The sequence below is a fragment of the Emys orbicularis genome, chromosome 8, assembly GCF_028017835.1.
Source record: "Emys orbicularis isolate rEmyOrb1 chromosome 8, rEmyOrb1.hap1, whole genome shotgun sequence".
Lineage (NCBI taxonomy): Eukaryota > Metazoa > Chordata > Testudines > Emydidae > Emys > Emys orbicularis.
In genome coordinates, this window is record NC_088690.1 from 102,952,996 (window position 1) to 102,970,034 (window position 17,039).

At 45.4% G+C, this 17,039-nt stretch overlaps 1 protein-coding gene across 1 annotated transcript; it reads right to left on the reverse strand.

The window, feature by feature from the left end:
* Positions 1 to 10,674: 10,674 nt before the first annotated feature.
* LOC135882741 (leukocyte cell-derived chemotaxin-2-like) lies at positions 10,675 to 16,774 on the reverse strand. The gene is made up of 4 exons (XM_065409754.1): positions 16,726 to 16,774; positions 13,003 to 13,108; positions 11,470 to 11,621; positions 10,675 to 10,841 (listed from the first exon to the last, which is right to left on the reverse strand). Exons 1-4 carry the CDS (start codon positions 16,772 to 16,774, stop codon positions 10,675 to 10,677), a joined length of 474 nt encoding a protein of 157 aa, XP_065265826.1.
* Between the last annotated feature and the right edge of the window lie 265 nt (positions 16,775 to 17,039).

Consider the following 17,039-nt stretch of genomic DNA (forward strand, 5'->3'; position numbering starts at 1 on the left):
CAGTTCTGTTGGTACACAAGTAGGCTAGAATTCAGTTCAGTCTCTTACAGGTAGCTGTCAGTCTAGGGCTAACAGGAGTAAAAAGCCCTGGTGGGAAATAATCACTGAAATAAGCAGTTCTGAAGAAGCCAAGGGAGCAGAATTGTGAAGTAAGAAGGTTGCATATTTACTTAGCCACTTTCCAAAGTAGAATTTCATTTTATATTTTGCACTACATTTTGTCATGAAGAGATTTGTTTGACAGCAATTAGGGGTGTCATCAACTATTAACTGTTGTAAAGCTGAGAACTATTGACCTCATTGCAACCTCCAGAAACAACCCTTCATAGTTTTGAGGCATTTATTAATTTCATTTTTGGGGATTTATGTTGAGCTGGTTTTGAGTTTTCAGTAGCTGCCCCAATATCAGGGTTTTTCAGAACTTTCTCTTTGTATAGACAATAATGAATAGTGTGTGTGTGTGTGTATGTACATTGCATTCTGTAGTGAGTAGTCTCTTTGTAATGTTCCCTAATGCATCTTAATTTAGTACTGTTTCAAAGAGTACTAAGTTAAAGCACAGAAGGGAACCTTTAGTGTGCACCAGCAGGGTCTACATGGACCAATTAATGTACAACATGTTAATGTGCTTTAGAAATCACACCCCATAATCCACGTTACATTGCTTTATGGAGACAAGCTCTTGGATCAAGTAACCTTTTCTGGTGTTTGCAGCCTGTATGTCCCTGCTGACGAAAGCCATGCTGGAGACCACCCGGTATGAGAGGTGTGTGTTGGTGGAATCCCTCAGGAAGCAGGCAAGAAAGCTCTAGGAGGAGTTGGCTCATCTGCAGAGTTTGGGAGCACGAGGACTCCATTCACAGGACACACCTGGAAATATCTGGGGCGCAGGATGCTAGCCAACTATCAATGGCTACAGCGGCACCAGAGGAGGAAGGAGAACTTGTTGCTGTATGGGGAGGAGGTGGCTCTTGGTCACTTCAGGCAGTAGACAGTGCTCCACCCCCCACCCGGGTCCCCCATCCATCACAGTATGCTGCACCGGCAACAGGAGGTGAGGAGCAGATCCCAATGGCTGAGGTCTGAAGGAAGTGTCATCTGCCCCCAAGGCTGTGGGAGGCTCACTGCCACCACACCCAAGAGGAGGAGGCTTAAGGTTCTGTTGGTTGGGGACTTCCTTGTGAGTGGGACAGTCATTAATCTGCCGACCTGACATGATGTCTCAGGGAGGTATGTCGCCTTCCTGGAGCCCACAACGGAGATGTTATGGGAAGGTTGCTGAGGCTCAACTGTCCCTCTGACCACTGCCCTGTGCTTGTCATCCATGTAAGTGCTAATTGATACTGTCAGGTATGACCCATATCAGATCATCAGTGACTACGGGGCTCTGGGAGTGAGGGTGAAGGAGTCAGGCACAGGTGGAACTCCCGCCCATCCTTTCTGTTGAGGATAAAGGCCCAGGCAGGGATACTTGCATCCTGGAGATGAACGCACGGCTTCACAGATGGTGTTGACAGAAGGGTTTTGGCTTCCTCAACCATTGGATGCTGTTCTGGGAAGGAACACTGCTGAGAAAAGATGGGGTCCACCTGACCAAGAAGGGGAAGAGCATCTTTGCGCCCTGACTCTCCAATCTAGTGAGGAGAGCTTTAAACTAGGTTCAAAGGGGGCAGGTGACAAAAGCCCACAAGTAAGCATTAAAAAGGCAACCTTAACAGAGGGCTAGGTGTTGGGGGGTGGGGGCATGGAAAATTACAATAGGGACATAAGAGCAACAAGAGGGAAATCAGTGGGGGAATCTGCTCAGTATCTTAGATATCTATAGACTAATGCAGGGGTCGGCAACGTTTGGCAAGCGGCTCACCAGGGTAAGCACCCTAGCGGGCCGGGCCAGGCCAGTTTATTTACCTGCTGACGCGGCAGGTTCGGCCGATCGCGGACCCCACTGGCTGCGGTTTGCCGTCCCGGGCCAATAGGGGCGGCGGGAAGACGCGGTCAGCACATCCCTCACCTGCGCCGCTTCCCGCCGCCCCCATTGGCCCGGGACGGCAAACCGCGGCCGCGATCGGCCGAACCTGCCGCGTTAGCAGGTAAATAAACTGGCCCGGCCCGCTAGGATGCTTACCCTGGCGAGTTGCGTGCCAAACGTTGCCGACCCCTGGACTAATGTAAGGAGTATGGGTAATAAACAGGAACAACTAGAAGTATTATTACTGAAGCTAAATTATGACTTAATTAGCTTCACAGAGACTTGGTGGGATAAATCTTGTGACTGGAATATTGGAATAAAGCAAGATAGCTTTTTTTAGGAAAGGCAGGCAGGGAATAAAGGGAGGAGGTGTTGTGTTATACATCAAGAATATGTACACTTGTTTTGAGGTCCAGAAGGAGGTGAGAGGCAGACCAGTTGAAAGTCTCTGGGTAAAGATAAAAGGGGGATGTTAGGGGTGATGTTATGGTAAGGGTCTACACAAATCAGAAAGAGGAGGTGGAGGAGGCATTTCTAAAGCAGATAATTAAAATATTGAAAACAAAATACCTGGTTCTAATGGGGAATTTTAATTACTGAGGAATCTGTTGGAAAAATAATACAGCAAAACAAAATTTCCAATAATTTCTTGGAATGTATTGAAGATAACTTTCTGTTTTAGAAAGTGGAGGAAGTAACCAAGGAGACAGCCATTTTAGCCTTGATTCTTGACCAACAGGGAGGAATTGGTTGCGAATCTGAAGGTGGAAGGCAGTTTGGATGAAAGTGATAATGAAATGATAGATGTCATGATTCTAAGGAAGAGAAGGAGTGAAAACAGCAGAATAAGGACAGTCGCCTTTAAAAAATAATAATAATAAAAAAGGCGGGCCTTAGCAAACTCGGAAATCTGGACAGTAAGGTCCCACGGGAAGACAATCTGAAGGGACAAATGAGTTGAAGAAAGCAGGCAGTTTCTCCAGGAGATAATATTAAAGGAATAATTGCAAAGTACCCCGATGGAAAGGAAAGATAGAAGGAATAAGAAGAGGCCAATATGGCTTCATCAGGAGCTCTTTAATGGCCTGAAGATCAAAAAGGAATCCTAGAAAAAGTGGAATCAATGCTAGCAAGGGATATAAAAGCAGTAAGGAAAGGTTCTTTAAATACATTAGGAGTAAGAGAAACATGAAAGAAACTATAGGCCTCTACTTAGCGAGGAATGAGAGCTAATAACTGACATCAAGACGACTGAGGGGTTCAATACCTGTAGTGCTTTAGTCTTCACTAAAAAGTTAATGGTGACCAGATACTCAACAAAGTAACATTAACAACAAGGTGCAAGGAACACAAGCCAACCTAGGGAAAGAACAGGTTAAAGAATATTTTGATAAGCAGGGTCTGATGAAATCCATCCTAGGCTACTTAAGGAACCAACTGAAGCAATCTTGGAACCATTAGCAATTATCTTTGAGAACTCACAGAGGATAGTGAGGTCCCAGAGGACTGAAAAAAGGAGAACTCTCTTTAAAAGGGGAACAGAGGATCCAAGGAACAGTGTAACTTTGCTAATACAAAAGGTACTGGAACAAATTATTAAATAATCAATTTGTAAGCACCTACAGGATAATAGGGTTTTAAGGAATAGCCAGCACAGATTTATCAAGAGCAAATCATGCCAAATCAACTTCATGTCCTTCTTCCAAAGGTTACCTAGTGGATGGGGGAGAAACAGTCAATATAATGTATCTTGCTTTTAGTAAGGATTTTGACACAGTCCCATGGGACATTCTCATACTCAAACTAGGGAAATGTGGCCTGCATGAAATTACTATGAGGTGGATCAAAACTGGTTGAAAGGCTGTACTCAAAGAATAGTTATCAGTGGCTCACTGTCAAACTGAGTCTATAGTGGGAACTTGCCAGAGTCAGTCCTGGATCTGGTACAATTCAATATTTCATTAATAACTTGGATAAGGGAATGTGCTTATAAAATGTGTGGATGACATCAAGCTCGGAGGGGTTGCAAACATTTTGGAGGACAGGATTTAGAAATGAAAACAACCTTGACAAATTAGAGAATAGGTCTCAAATTAACAAAATGAAGTGCAGTCAAGATGAGCAAAGTGCTACACTTGCAAAGGAAAAATCAAATGCCCAACTACAAAAGGGGGAATAAGTGGCTACTTGTAGTACTGCTGACAGGGCCGGCTCCAGGCACCAGGCAACCAAGCTGGTGCTTGGGGCGGCACCTGGAGGGGGGCGGCGCGGCGCTCGGGCCGCCGGGGAGAGCAGGGCCACAGCCGGGCTCGCCGCCCTCCCCCCGGCGCTCTGGCCGCCCTCCCCCCCGCGCCCTCCCCCCGGCTGCCGGGGGGAGAGCGGCGAGCCCCTGCTGGGGCTCGCCGCCCTGCGCTCTGGCCGCCGGGGGGAGAGCCGAGCCCCAGCCAGGGCTCGCAGCCCTCTCGCCGCCCTGCCCCCGGCGCTCTGGCCGCCGGGGGGAGAGCCGAGCCCCCGCCGGGGCTCGCCGCCCTCCTCCCAGGGCTCCGGCCGCCCTCCCCCCCCCCGGCGCCCTGCCCCCGGCCGCCAGGGGGAGAGCGGAGCCCCCGCCGGGGCTCGCCACCCTCGCCCCGGGGCTCCGGCCGCCCTCCCCCCGGCGGGAGAGCGGAGCCCCCGCCGGGGCTCGCCGCCCCCCCCGGGCTCCGCCCCCCCCCCCCCCCGACGCGGGGGGGGGGGGGGGGGCGGCCGGAGGCTTTTTTGCCTGGGGCGGCAAAAAAGCCAGAGCCGGCCCTGACTGCTGAAAAGGATCAGGGGATTATAGTGAACTCCCATCATTGCAAGTTTTTAAGAACAAGTTGGACAAACACGTGTCAGTGATGGTCGAGGTTTGTGTGTTCCTGTGTCAGTGCAGGGGGCTCAACTTGATGATCTCTCAAGGTCCCTTCCAGCCCTACGTTGCTAAATTCCAATTTCCCTTTTTAAATCTCTGTATGTTGATTAAAACTGAAAATCAGAAGCCCTGTTTATACTCTGAGGCCTGAAGCCCTAGAGGGAGGGAGCTGGCTGTCGACACCTGTGTGTGACTAGGGCAAAGAACAGCCCAGAGGTGCTTTAGAACTCCAGCTAGACAGAGGCTCCAGAAGGGTAGAAGCTCTCTGCTGCCATCTGTGGGTGAGCAAGGGGAAAGGGTTTCTCGATCTCTGAAGAAACAGCACAGAGCTAAAGCTGTGGGGTGAGCTGAGGTGGCTTTGAGGCAGTGGGCCATGCTGAGCCGAGGTAGTAGACAGGGCTGGGCTGACTGAGGCAGCTTTGAGTGGGCATATGGAGCTGGGCTGCAGCAGTTTCGAGGTAGCAGGTGACACAGAGGCATCACTGAGGTGGCTTGGACAGCAGCAGCAGGCTCGCTGAGGGACTCTTTGCAGGCTCCTTCCCTAGCAATCAATAATGCAATGGTTCCAGCTGGGAGAGGTGGTAGAGCCCCCAGAGCTGTCCCCGCAGCTCTTCCCTCAGAGGCTGGAGATGGACCTGCCCAACTTTCTTGGACAACAAACTGTGAGTAGGGAGCAGGGCAGTGGATGATGGTCACATGCATTGCCCCATTAGCCGTGCACAGCCAGGAGAGGACTGTTGCCAAGACACCTGGAGTGATGGCAGTCTTACGTAATTGATATTCTTGCTTAATTAATTGCTGGCTTTCCCACATTTATTGTCAGTCTCCCTTCCTTTCCTCCCCCACCCCAGTACATTCATGCACAAACCAAAGGGAAGGAATTCAGTTTGTTGTTGGGGCTGCAGTGAAATTATCGGGGAAGGCTGAGTTCCTTAGACTTCTGAGGTAATGGCAACTGGATGGATGGTTGGAAAATTAACCTGGATACAATCCCATCCTTAAACTCCACACCTTCTATTTTATCTCAAATGTCCAAGTTGTTTGTGGGGGGAGACTGGAAAGAGCGGACCCTCTCATACTGTAGGATTTTAGTCACACACTGCTTCCACCCTTCTTTGCCCACAATGCAGCAGCTGGGAGTGCCTCAAACCCTGAAACTGAAAAAATGTGTTAAAATGGAACTTGCTCAAACTTTTACCTCTAAAATTCCTCCTACTTACAACATGTTACTAACAAAGGAGTATTTCATGCTGCATGTGGTAACTCACGATAAATACAGGCATTAATATTTACTTCTGATTTAGACTTTTTTTGAATATTTTTAAGTATTTTCATAAAGAGCACCCAAAAGGGACAAATTATCTCAAGACTTTGCTGTTCCCTAAAACTAAACAGGAGACCCTGTTTCAGCTCTAGGCTGTTCTAAAAAAGGTTTGGAATTATTGCTCTTATGAAGTCTGATTTCAAGGGATTGTGACATGGCAACATTTGTAATCACTCTGGCCTCAGCCTGTCAGAGTTGGTCAGCTCATACCACATTTTTAACTGAATGTTAACAAAACTGGATGAGCAGTTTTCTCCTTTGCCTCCACAGGGGAGCTATTTTATGTACCTACAATATATATTCCACCTTCTGCTAAAAAGTCTGTTTGAAAAAGACTCAAGAAAATGAATGAAATAGTAATTTTAACTTACTTATGTACCTACAATGTATTTTTATTTCAACTTTGCCAGCAGTTCTATGAAATGATAGTCCTGTGTTTTTTGTTGTTGTTGTTGTTTTGAAGTCCATGCTGTACTGCAACATCAGGAAGCAGCATGCTTCTGTGGTGACAGGACTAGCCTGAGGGCATGGCTACACTTGCAGATGTAGAGCGCTTTGAGTTAAACCAGCCTTCGGAGAGCACAGTAGGGAAAGCGCTGCAGTCTGTCCACAGTGACCGCTTCAAGCACACTGGCGTGGCCACATTTGTGGCACTTGCAGCAGCATTGGGAGCGGTGTATTATGGGCAGCTATCCCAGCATGCAAGTGACTGCAACGTGCTTTTCAAATGGGGGGGTGGGGTGGAGTGTGAGAGGGAGTGTGTTGTGTGTATGAGAGGGGAGAGAGAGTGGGTTTTGGGGGGACTGAGAGCATGTCAGCATGCTGTCTTGTAAGTTCACCTCTCTCTCTCACACACAGCATTCCACAGTAATGGTTGCTTTGTCTCAGAGCTGATAAGAATGCCGGCTGTCAGAAACGGAGCTTTGAAAGGGCATTCCTGCAGCGATTCAAAAACAATGACAAGAGTGGCCACTTGACTTAAGGGGATTATGGGATGTTTTTGGAGGCCAATCAGAGCACAGTAATGCAACACCTCGTTCACACTGATGCCCGGGCGTTGTAGCCAAGGCGCAGCAAACGTTATTCCACTCGCCGAGGTGGAGTACCAGGAGCGCTCTGGCCGTGGAGTCAGAGCACTCTACGTGCCTTGCCAGTGTGGACGGGTAGTGAGTTAGGGCGCCCGGGGCTGCTTTAATGTGCTCTAACTCGCAAGTGTAGCCAAGCCCTGAGATGGACTCCACCTGATTGGGAGGGAAATAGACTTCTGGAATGGAGGTCGGCACAACTAATTAAAAAAGCTCTAAACTAAGAATTCAGGAGAGATGGTTGGGAGATGCTCAAAAATCTCCATGCCTGATTCTAACATTGAGTGTGTGTGTGGGGGAGAGGGTATCAAGTAAGAGAGGATACAGCAATGGAGAAAGGAACAACAGAGGGGAGGAGAATGGATGTCCAAAGGAAAGATAATGCTAATGCCAGTGACAGTCAGGTAGGCGATATTGGCAATGGAATAACTGTACCTAATCGGGTGAAGTCAAGCAGAAACAACTGAGGAGTTGTCTGTATACCAATGCAAGGATTCTGGGTAACAGCATGGAGGAACTAAAACTACTGGTGCAGGAAGTGAAACCAGATATTATAGGGATTAGAGAAACATGGTGGAATAGTAGTCATGAGTGGTGTACAGGTATTGAATGGTCAACACTACTACTAGTTGTTCAGGAAAGACCGAAATAAAGGTAAAGGTGATAGAGTAGCATTGTATATTAATGATGAGGTAGACTGTAAAGAAATTAGAAGTGATGGAATGGATAAAACAGAATCTGTTTGGTTCAAAATCACTTTGGGGAAGAAAACTAACAGAGGTTCCACTGGGATAGTGCGTAGGGTTTGCTGCAGATCCCCAGAATCTGATTTGAATATGGAAAGAAACTGCTTTAATATTTTTAATTAAATAAATACTACTGGAAATTGTGTGATTATGGGAAACTTTAATTTCCCAGATACAGGTTGGAGGACAAGTGCTACTAATAATGGTATGGCCCAGCTACTCCTGGATGTGATAGCTGACAGATTTCTTCACTGAATAGTTACCAAACCAGCAAGAGGTGATGCTCTTTTAGATTTAGTATTGGTAAGTAGCAAGGACCTCATAGAAAACTGGTTGTAAAGGAAAGCCTTGGTTCAAGTGATCATGAGCTAATACATTTTAAACTAAATAAGTCTGCAACTAGGGTCCTTTATTTAAAAGGGCAAACTTTAAAAAATTAAGAGAATTAGTTAGGGAAGTGGACTGGACTGAAGAACTCAAGGATCTGAATGTGGAGGAGGCTTGGAATTATTTTAAGTCAGAAGCTATCTGAAGCCTGCATCCCAAGCAAGGGGGAAAAAATCATAGGGAAGGGTTGCTGGCCAAACTGGATGAGCAAGCATCTGAAACAGGTTATTAGGAGAAAGCTTCGAAGGCCAGGCAATGATGGACCTTGTAAAGGAAATTGAAATCAATAGTAAAAGGTTCTATACCAGTGGTCCCCAAACTGTGAGGCATGACCCTCTATGGGTGCGCAGAGGGACATTTGAGGGGGTGCAGTGGGGCCTTGGGCAGCCCCCAGGGAGGGCGGGGAGGGAGCACCACCCAGCTCTGCTGCGGCCCTGCCCCCAGCGGTGGCACCACCTCCCAGCTGCTGTCATGGTCCCAGCTGCCAGCCCTGCCCCGGCCATGGCTCTGCTCCCAGCCCTGACCATGTCCCAGGCCCTGCCCCTGGCCTCGGTCTCAGCCCCAGCCCCACCCCCAGCTGTGGCCCTGGCCTCGGCTCCTGGTTCCTGGCCTGGCCACGGCTCCAGCCCCAGCCCCGGCCTGCTTACCCCTGTCTGTGCCCCGGGGGAGGGGAGGGTTTGGACAGGGGCTGGGGGGGCGACAAGTGAAGTTTGGGGACCACTGTTCTATAACCATAGAAACAAAAAGAAAACAAGGAAAGAAGAAGTGGGACTATTAAGCATTGAGGATGGGCTGGAGATTAAAGATAATCTAGGCATGGTCCAACAGCTAAATGAATACTTCGCCTCAGCTTTTAATAAGCATAATGAGGAGCTATGGGGTAATGGCAGGGACAAATGAGGATATGGAAGTAAAATTACCACATCCCTGGTGGAAGTGAAACTCAGACAGCTTAATAAAACCAAATAAGGGGGGCCTAGATAATCTCCACCTAAGAATATTAAAGAAACTGGCACGTGAAATTGCAAGCCCCGTAGCAGGGATTTTTAATGAATCCGTAAACTCGGGGGTCGTACCCTGTGACTGGATAGTTGCCAATATAGTACCTATTTTTAAGAAATGGAAAAAAGTGAGCAGGAAAACTACAGGCCTGTTAGTTTGACCTCAATTGTATGCAAGGTTTTAGAACAATTTTTGAAAAAGAGCGTAGCTAAATTCATTGAAGTAAAAAGTAATGGGATAAAATACAACATGGTTTTACAAAAGCTAGATCATGCCAGAACAACCTGATCTTTCTTTGAAAAGGTAACTGATTTTTTAGAGGAAAGAAATGCAGTAGATCTAATCTACCTGGGTTTTAGTAAGGCATTTTATACAGTTCCACATGGGAAATTTTAGTGAAATTGGAGAAGATGGAGATTAATATGAGAATTGAAAGGTGGATAAGGTACTGGTTGAAGGGGAGACTACAATGGGTCATACTGAAAGGTGAACTGTCAGGCTGGAAGGAGGTAACTCGTGAAGTTCCTAAGGGATTGGTCTTGGGACCAATTCATAACTTTGGCACAAAAAGTGGGAGTGTGCTAATAAAATTTGCAGGTGACACAAAATTGGGAGGTATTGCCAATATGGAGGACGACCAGAATATCATACAAGAAGATCTGGAGGACGTTGAAAACTGGAGTAATAGAAAAGGGCCATTATGGGATCTGCCTTCTTGAAAGAGAGTGTTCTCAAAAGTCTGTCAGTGTTTTTTCCCCCGGGCTACAATTCAGATCCACTTAGGTGACGATGGAGTAAAACACATCCACTACTCTCTCTGCCTGTCAACTGAATAAAGAGGTTGTTCTGCCTGTTTTATTACCTGGACTCATTTAGAAATAGAGAGAGAGAACTTTTCTTCTCTAATATTTCACATCAAGAGTCCATGCATCTAATGAAGAGTTCCCAGTTTACATATTAGACAAAGATACGATATTAAAACAAGTATTGATACCAAAAAAGGTTGCAATTGGACGGGCCGGTAATTCTGGTATAGTTTATTGCTGAGCTTGAGATTACAATGTCATCATGTTCAGATAAGCACTAGCTTGTTAAACTGGTAGCGAGACACATGGCTACTGTGGCTGACATACACATTTTTATTTTGCTGTATGCGTAATACATCTTTTCCTTTCCCATGGATTACATTTTTTTAGGCAGCGTCTCTAGGAAGGAGGAAAGAAACTTGATTTTGTTTGAAATTTTGTACGTTTTCATTTCATGTATCTTTGCATTTATAAGTTACCAGTAGGATCTGCTTTGTTACAGTTCTCAATATGAACATGAGATGTTATATCAGGATATACTTTTTGCATTGGCAGCATTACTCCAATTTTGTTGCCCTTTGTGATCTGGCCTCGGTATTTAACAGGCTTGATATAGAGCATTTTTACACAGAAACCTTGATGGGAGGAACAAAAAAAAAAGAGAAAGATTAAGGATGGGTAAAGGAAATATCAATGTTTGGTCATCTGATCTCCTTGGCTGTTTCTACTCTGGCCAGAGTCAAAATATCTTCCACTCTTGTACTATTCATTAGTGCTAAAAGTGCTTTCAGCACAAGTGCAGTCCAGTCTACAGTATTCATGAAATTGAGGTTTTCAGGGCTGTTGTCCTTTGAGGGAAAGTGGTGGAGAATTTTCTCTTAAAGAATTGAACTATAGTATATTTCAAGATCCATGTTCTAATACTTTGTTTTTCCTCTTTGTTTTCTTCACTTTAGGTCATCATTTTGTCCCATTGTCTAAGTGGGTGGAGAGGATTGTGTTGCTGGTCCTGTTTATGGAGAATTTGGCCTGTCATGTTTTGAAGAGTGAATAAGTTGTGCTTGGATTCAAATACAGGAACAGACAGTTCTGACTGAAATACAGGCTTTGACCTATTCTGTACAGTTATGCTTTGTTTACCACCCAAATGTGTTTAGGTTGTGCTTCTTCCACAACTCTCCAATTGGTCAAGAATTAGGTAAAATTATTTCATGAGACATATTTAACGTTTATTAAAGATCAATACTATGGTAGCTGAGTTACCTGATCCATGGAGTTGGAGTCCATTATTAATGGCATTATTGATTTTATAGGGGATAACTTGTCTCTCAATAGTACCACTAAAAGGAGCATACACTGTTGATCCATCATTGCATACAACATCTACCCCTAGATGTCGTCTTATGGTGCCATCTCTGAAAAGGCATACATGTGTAAGTAATGAGACATTGCTGATTTACATATTGTATAGCCATAATGTCTGATATCATATACCATGTAGATTATTTAAAGCAACACAGGGGCTATGGCTACTTATTATTAACTTAGTTGTATTTTAATTTTGTAGCTTTGTAATGCTAGAAGAAATATTTGAGGCTTCAATGCAGCTTCAATAACTGAAAAACTCTCAAAAGTTAATCAGTTCTGGTTAAAAAAAAATGCATAGGTTTCAATTTCCATGCAAAATATTTTAAAAATCAAAATGTTTGCTTTTAAATTTTTTAAAAGGGGGAATACAACCCATGCCTAGGGGATTTTGTTTTTAAATGAAAACCCAGAAAAAATGTATAAACAATGTGCAAATTTTCTCATAGGGACATGGGAGGAAAAATCTTTTGTCATTTAAAAAAAAAAAAAATTTTGACCAGCTCTACTGTTAATATCCCTTGTTAACCTCGTGTTGCTAGCGGACTGATCACTTATGAGGCTAAAAAGAACACTTCACCTTACACTGGTATAAATCAGCGGAACTCCAGTTGACTTCATAGGAGTTCCTGACTTATACCTGCTGAGCATATGGCCAGGGGTGGCTCCAAGCACCAGCGCAGCAAGCGCGTGCCTGGGGCGGCAAGCCGCGGGGCGCGGCCTGCCGGTCGCCATGAGGGCGGCAGTCATGCTGCCTTTGGCAGCATGCCTGCGGGAGGTCCGCCGGTCCCGTGGCTTCGGCGGCAATTCGGCAGTGGGTACGCTGAATCCGAGTTACCAGCGGACCTCCCGCAGGCATGCCGCCGAAGCCTGCCTCACTGCCGTGCTTGGGGTGGCAAAATACCTAGAGCCGCCCCCGCATATGATCTATGAGCTGGAGACTCAGATCACTCAAGCGCTTGGAAGTGAGACCATTTCAATGTTATTTCTTAACTAGTTCTGTCTTGCCCATGTCTAGAGCTGCGTGTAAATCATCTGGTGATCTGAGTCCAATTCCTAGTGGGCAAATGTCCTGTTCTCATCACAAAAATACTTAGAAGTAGCACTAATGTATGTAAGGACCCTTCTTGAAAGCCCCAACAATATGAAGGTCAAGGACTGAATGGGTCATGGAGTCCGCTATCTCCTATGCTCAGTGTGAGTGTATCACATAAGGGTTACTGCACAGTAGAAGGACATTGCCACATTCTTTTTTCATCAGTTGGTCTGCAGTGGTGTCATTCTGACACACTTCACAAGCCTTAAGTGCTTTAAATGATGGCTGCTAAACTCAGATTTTTTTTGTTCTACGTGCACGTTTCATTATTTTAGCAACAACAACGAACAAAGAAAAAATGCATTGCCAAAAAAAAGTGTTAATAAATATACTACTTTGATTTCCTTCGAGCGCCGTAGTTTCCACATCCTTTGTTATCACAGCCCCTTATTTCGTTTGAAGGATTCCCAGCACATATTTGTCCCCATGGTCCTGCAGCAACTTAAAAAAATATAGAAAATTTAAGCATATTTTCTATTTTTCTACGATAGAAAGTTGCATACTAAGTATTTGCTATGCAACTAATGGAATAAAATTGGAGGACATTGGAATTAATTAGTAATCAGCTTTGTACAGTGACACTTTCCAATACAGATTGCTTGTGTGAGTCCCAGAAACTAGTGGCTCTGTCATTCTTTACTTGAATGTAAGCAGAGTGGTGTTTTTTACTTTTAAGTAGAATACATACTTTAGAAGAGAAGATTTTGAGATTTGATATAGGAATAACTGATCTAACCAACAAATATATATATATTTTTTTACAGAACCCGAAAAGAATTCTCAGCCTTGACTTAGATTGTAAAATCTTTGGAGCAGGGAATCTCTGTCTGTTGTTTGTACAGCCCACAGCACAATGGGGTCCTGGCCCATGACTGGGACTCCTAGGTGCTACTGTAATATAAATAATGAATAACAACTGAGGCTAAGGGTCAGATTCTATCCTCCTCCTTGATTGGGGAAATTTAATGATGGTAATAAAGCATTTGAGGGCATTATTTAACTCTGAAGTAGAAGAGTACACATGTGGGGTCATAGGAGGCTATGGATGTTGGCTCTCCATCAGGCTGACCTATTCACAGGAAAGCTTAGCACACTGAGTCAAAAAATGAAAGAATTCTCCTTTATAGCTGCAAGTTGAGGAGCTGCCTCCAGGCAGCAGGACACCACATATAAATAATCTTTTGGTCTTTCCAGCTTGCCTAACCCTGCCTCTCATAACAGTTAATCTGCAGAGCTGGGGATTTGCAGTTTGCAAGTGTTCCATTATTGCTAGGAAAGAAGCAAGTAGCTCCAAGCCCCAACTTCTATATAGCCCTCAGCTAAAGCCTCCTGAAGCCTGTTCTTGGACTTCAGTGCACTCCAGATCAGGTTCTTGGCAAGGCTGAAAAGAGAAGTAAATTACTTGGGTGTACTGAGTTAAAATGAACCTATTTCCTCCTTCACTTGCTTGTGTATGTTGATAATGATAAAGTTACCGAAGACTATTGGGAATTTGGCAGACATCTAAAAAGAAAAGATCTTCTTTTTTATCTAGAAAAGATACATATTCATAAGCAGATATTAACATAAATAACATTGTTTCCATCATCTTGGCTGTTGGTCAGCCCTTACTCAGCTCTCTATTTCGAGATGGAAAACCCAGAATCCGTAATTCAGAAGATGGTAGAGTGTCACTTGGCATTTTAACCACCCTGTCATCTAAATTCACACTGGGCTAGTTTATCACTTTGCCACTCATTTAGCTGCCCCAATGGAATTAACTCTAGGAAGTCTTAAGAAGAAAAAGCCTAGTGCAGACAAGACCAGAGACTCTGGGACTATTCTGATCTCATTCTGTTTAAAAAAATCAATGAAATTACACCAGTGTAAATGAGATCAGAATTGGGTCACATCTCTTCAGACTTTGAAGGTTAGTTGCTCAATATGACTTTCTCTAATATTGTGTTCCAAAGACAAAGTAAAAGATAAATTCCTCTAGAAATAATGTAGAGCTAATAACTTGAGTGCTTGCATATACTCTAGTTTTCAGACCTATTAAGACTAATTTAAAACCACCTTAATTTTGAAATTCTTGTGTTGTTACTTTAAGCCAGGGATAATCATTTATTTTTTTGTCAAAGTCCAAATTTCTTGGTCAAGCTATAATCAAAGTCTAGACTCCAGAGAAAATAATACAAAAATAACAATGATGATAGTAAATAAGCAGCGAGCAGCGGCCCCCAGGAGCCGGCCAACAGGGCTGCTAACAGGGGAGTTTAAGTGGGAGTTTACAGGGGGAGGTGGAAGGGGAGCCAGGAGGGGGCTGCGGTCGGTGTGCTCTGTGTCCCCAGAGGCTGCAGGCAGAGACCATAGCAGCCATGAGCCAAGCAGCAGGGGACACAATGCAGATGAAAGCATGTAGCAGCTGCGGTATGTATATAGCCCTAGCTGGGGCACCTGATCAGAGGTATGTCTGTATGAAATGCCGCCTAATTGCCCTGTTAGAGGAAAAGGTCCGAGGGTTGGAGATGCAGGTAGAGACCCTGGTAGAGTTTAGAAGGGGGTTCGAGCAGCTAATGGAGCAAAGGCAAGGGGTGGCTGAAGGGGAATGCTCGGGGGTGCAGATGGAAGCGGGGGCTATGGTCTGTGAGGGGGGAATGTCGGGGGGAGAACAAGAGCAGTGGAAGCATGTGACCGTGAGAAGCAGGCCTAGGAAAAGGAGGGTTAGTGAGGGGGAAATAGAACTCAGGAACAGGTTTGGGTGTTTGGCTAACGAGGAGGGGACGCCGCAGGTGGTAACTGATGGTGGGAGGCAGAGGAAGAAAAGAAGGGCAGCTAATCCAATAGAGAGAGGGGAGGAGTTGATGGAGACAGCATCAATACTCGGCCCCAGGAGGATACAGGATGGCAATAGGGGGACTATAAGGGAAAATAGAGACAGACAGGAGTTACGGCCGCAGGGAACAGGGGATAGATTAGTAGATTGCGCTGCCCCCAGGCAAAGGCAGGTTTATGTGATTGGGGACTCCTTACTGAGGAGGTTAGACAGGCCTGTGACCAGGGCGGACCCAGAAAACAGAAGGGTGTGCTGTCTGCCGGGCGCTAAGATACGGGATGTGGACCTGCGGTTGAAAAGGATCCTAAAAGGAGCAGGTAAGAACCCCTTGATCGTCCTTCACGTAGGAACGAATGACATGGCTAGGTTCTCGCTAGAGAGAATCAAGGGAGATTATGCCAGGCTGGGGAAGACGCTTAAGGAAGTAGAGGCTCAGATTATCTTCAGTGGGATTCTGCCTGTTCCTAGAGAAGGACAGCAAAGGGCAGACAGAATTGTGAGGATAAATAGCTGGCTAAGGGAGTGGTGCTATAAGGAGGGCTTTGGGATGTATGGCCACTGGGAGGCTTTCGGGGACAGACAGCTGTTCTCACGGGATGGACTTCACCTGAGTAGGGAAGGAAATAGACTTCTGGGAGGGAGGCTGGCTCATCTCATCAAAAGGGCTTTAAACTAGGAACTTGGGGGAGACAGTTGGGAGATGTCCAGTTAATCTCCACGCCAGATTCCAACACTGAAAAAGAGGGCGAAGAGATAAGCACAGATATAGGTAGGGGTAGGGAATTGGACATAAGAAGGAGGGGGCGGATGGACAGTACGGGGTCCGTACCAAATTGCATAAATAATGGGAGAAAGGATAGACAGCATACGGTAAGATGTTTATACACCAATGCGAGAAGCCTAGGTAACAAAATGGAGGAATTGGAGCTCCTGGTCCAAGAAATGAAACCTGATATCGTAGGAATAACCGAAACGTGGTGGAACGGTAGTCATGACTGGAGTACAGGTATGGAAGGGTATGTGCTGTTTAGGAATGACCGGAAAAAAGGTAAAGGTGGGGGTGTGGCATTGTATGTCAATAATGAGCTAAAATGTAAAGAAATAATAAGTGATGGAATGGATAAGACGGAGTCTGTATGGGCAATAATTACACTGCGCAAAAGAACTACTAGAGCCTCCCCTGAGATACTGCTTGGGGTGTGCTATAGACCGCCAGGATCTAGCCTGGATGCAGACAGAGAACTATTTAATGTCTTTAAGGAAGTAAAAACTAATAAGAGCTGTGTAATCATGGGGGACTTTAACTTCCCAGACATAGATTGGGGAACAAATGCTAGTAACAATAATAGGGCTCAGATGTTCCTAGACGTGCTAGCAGATGAATTCCTTCATCAAGTAGTAGCTGAACCGACGAGGGGGGATGCCATTTTAGATTTGGTGCTGGTGAGCAGTGAGGACCTCGTTGAGGAAATGGTTGTAGGGGACAACCTTGGCTCGAGTGACCATGAGCTAATTCGGTTTAAACTAAATGGAAGGATTAACACAAATAAAACTCTG

Excerpts from the sequence above, each read along its gene's own strand:
- LOC135882741 (XM_065409754.1), bottom strand. The coding sequence starts at position 16,774 with ATGATTACACAGCTCTTATTAGTTTTTACTTCCTTAAAGACATTAAAT. Across the intron at positions 13,109-16,725 it reads TTCCTTAAAGACATTAAATA|TTGCTGCAGGACCATGGGGA; the intron begins GTTCTCTGTCTG and ends TATTTTTTTAAG. Across the intron at positions 10,842-11,469 it reads ACTCCAACTCCATGGATCAG|GTTTCTGTGTAAAAATGCTC; the intron begins GTAACTCAGCTA and ends CCTCCCATCAAG.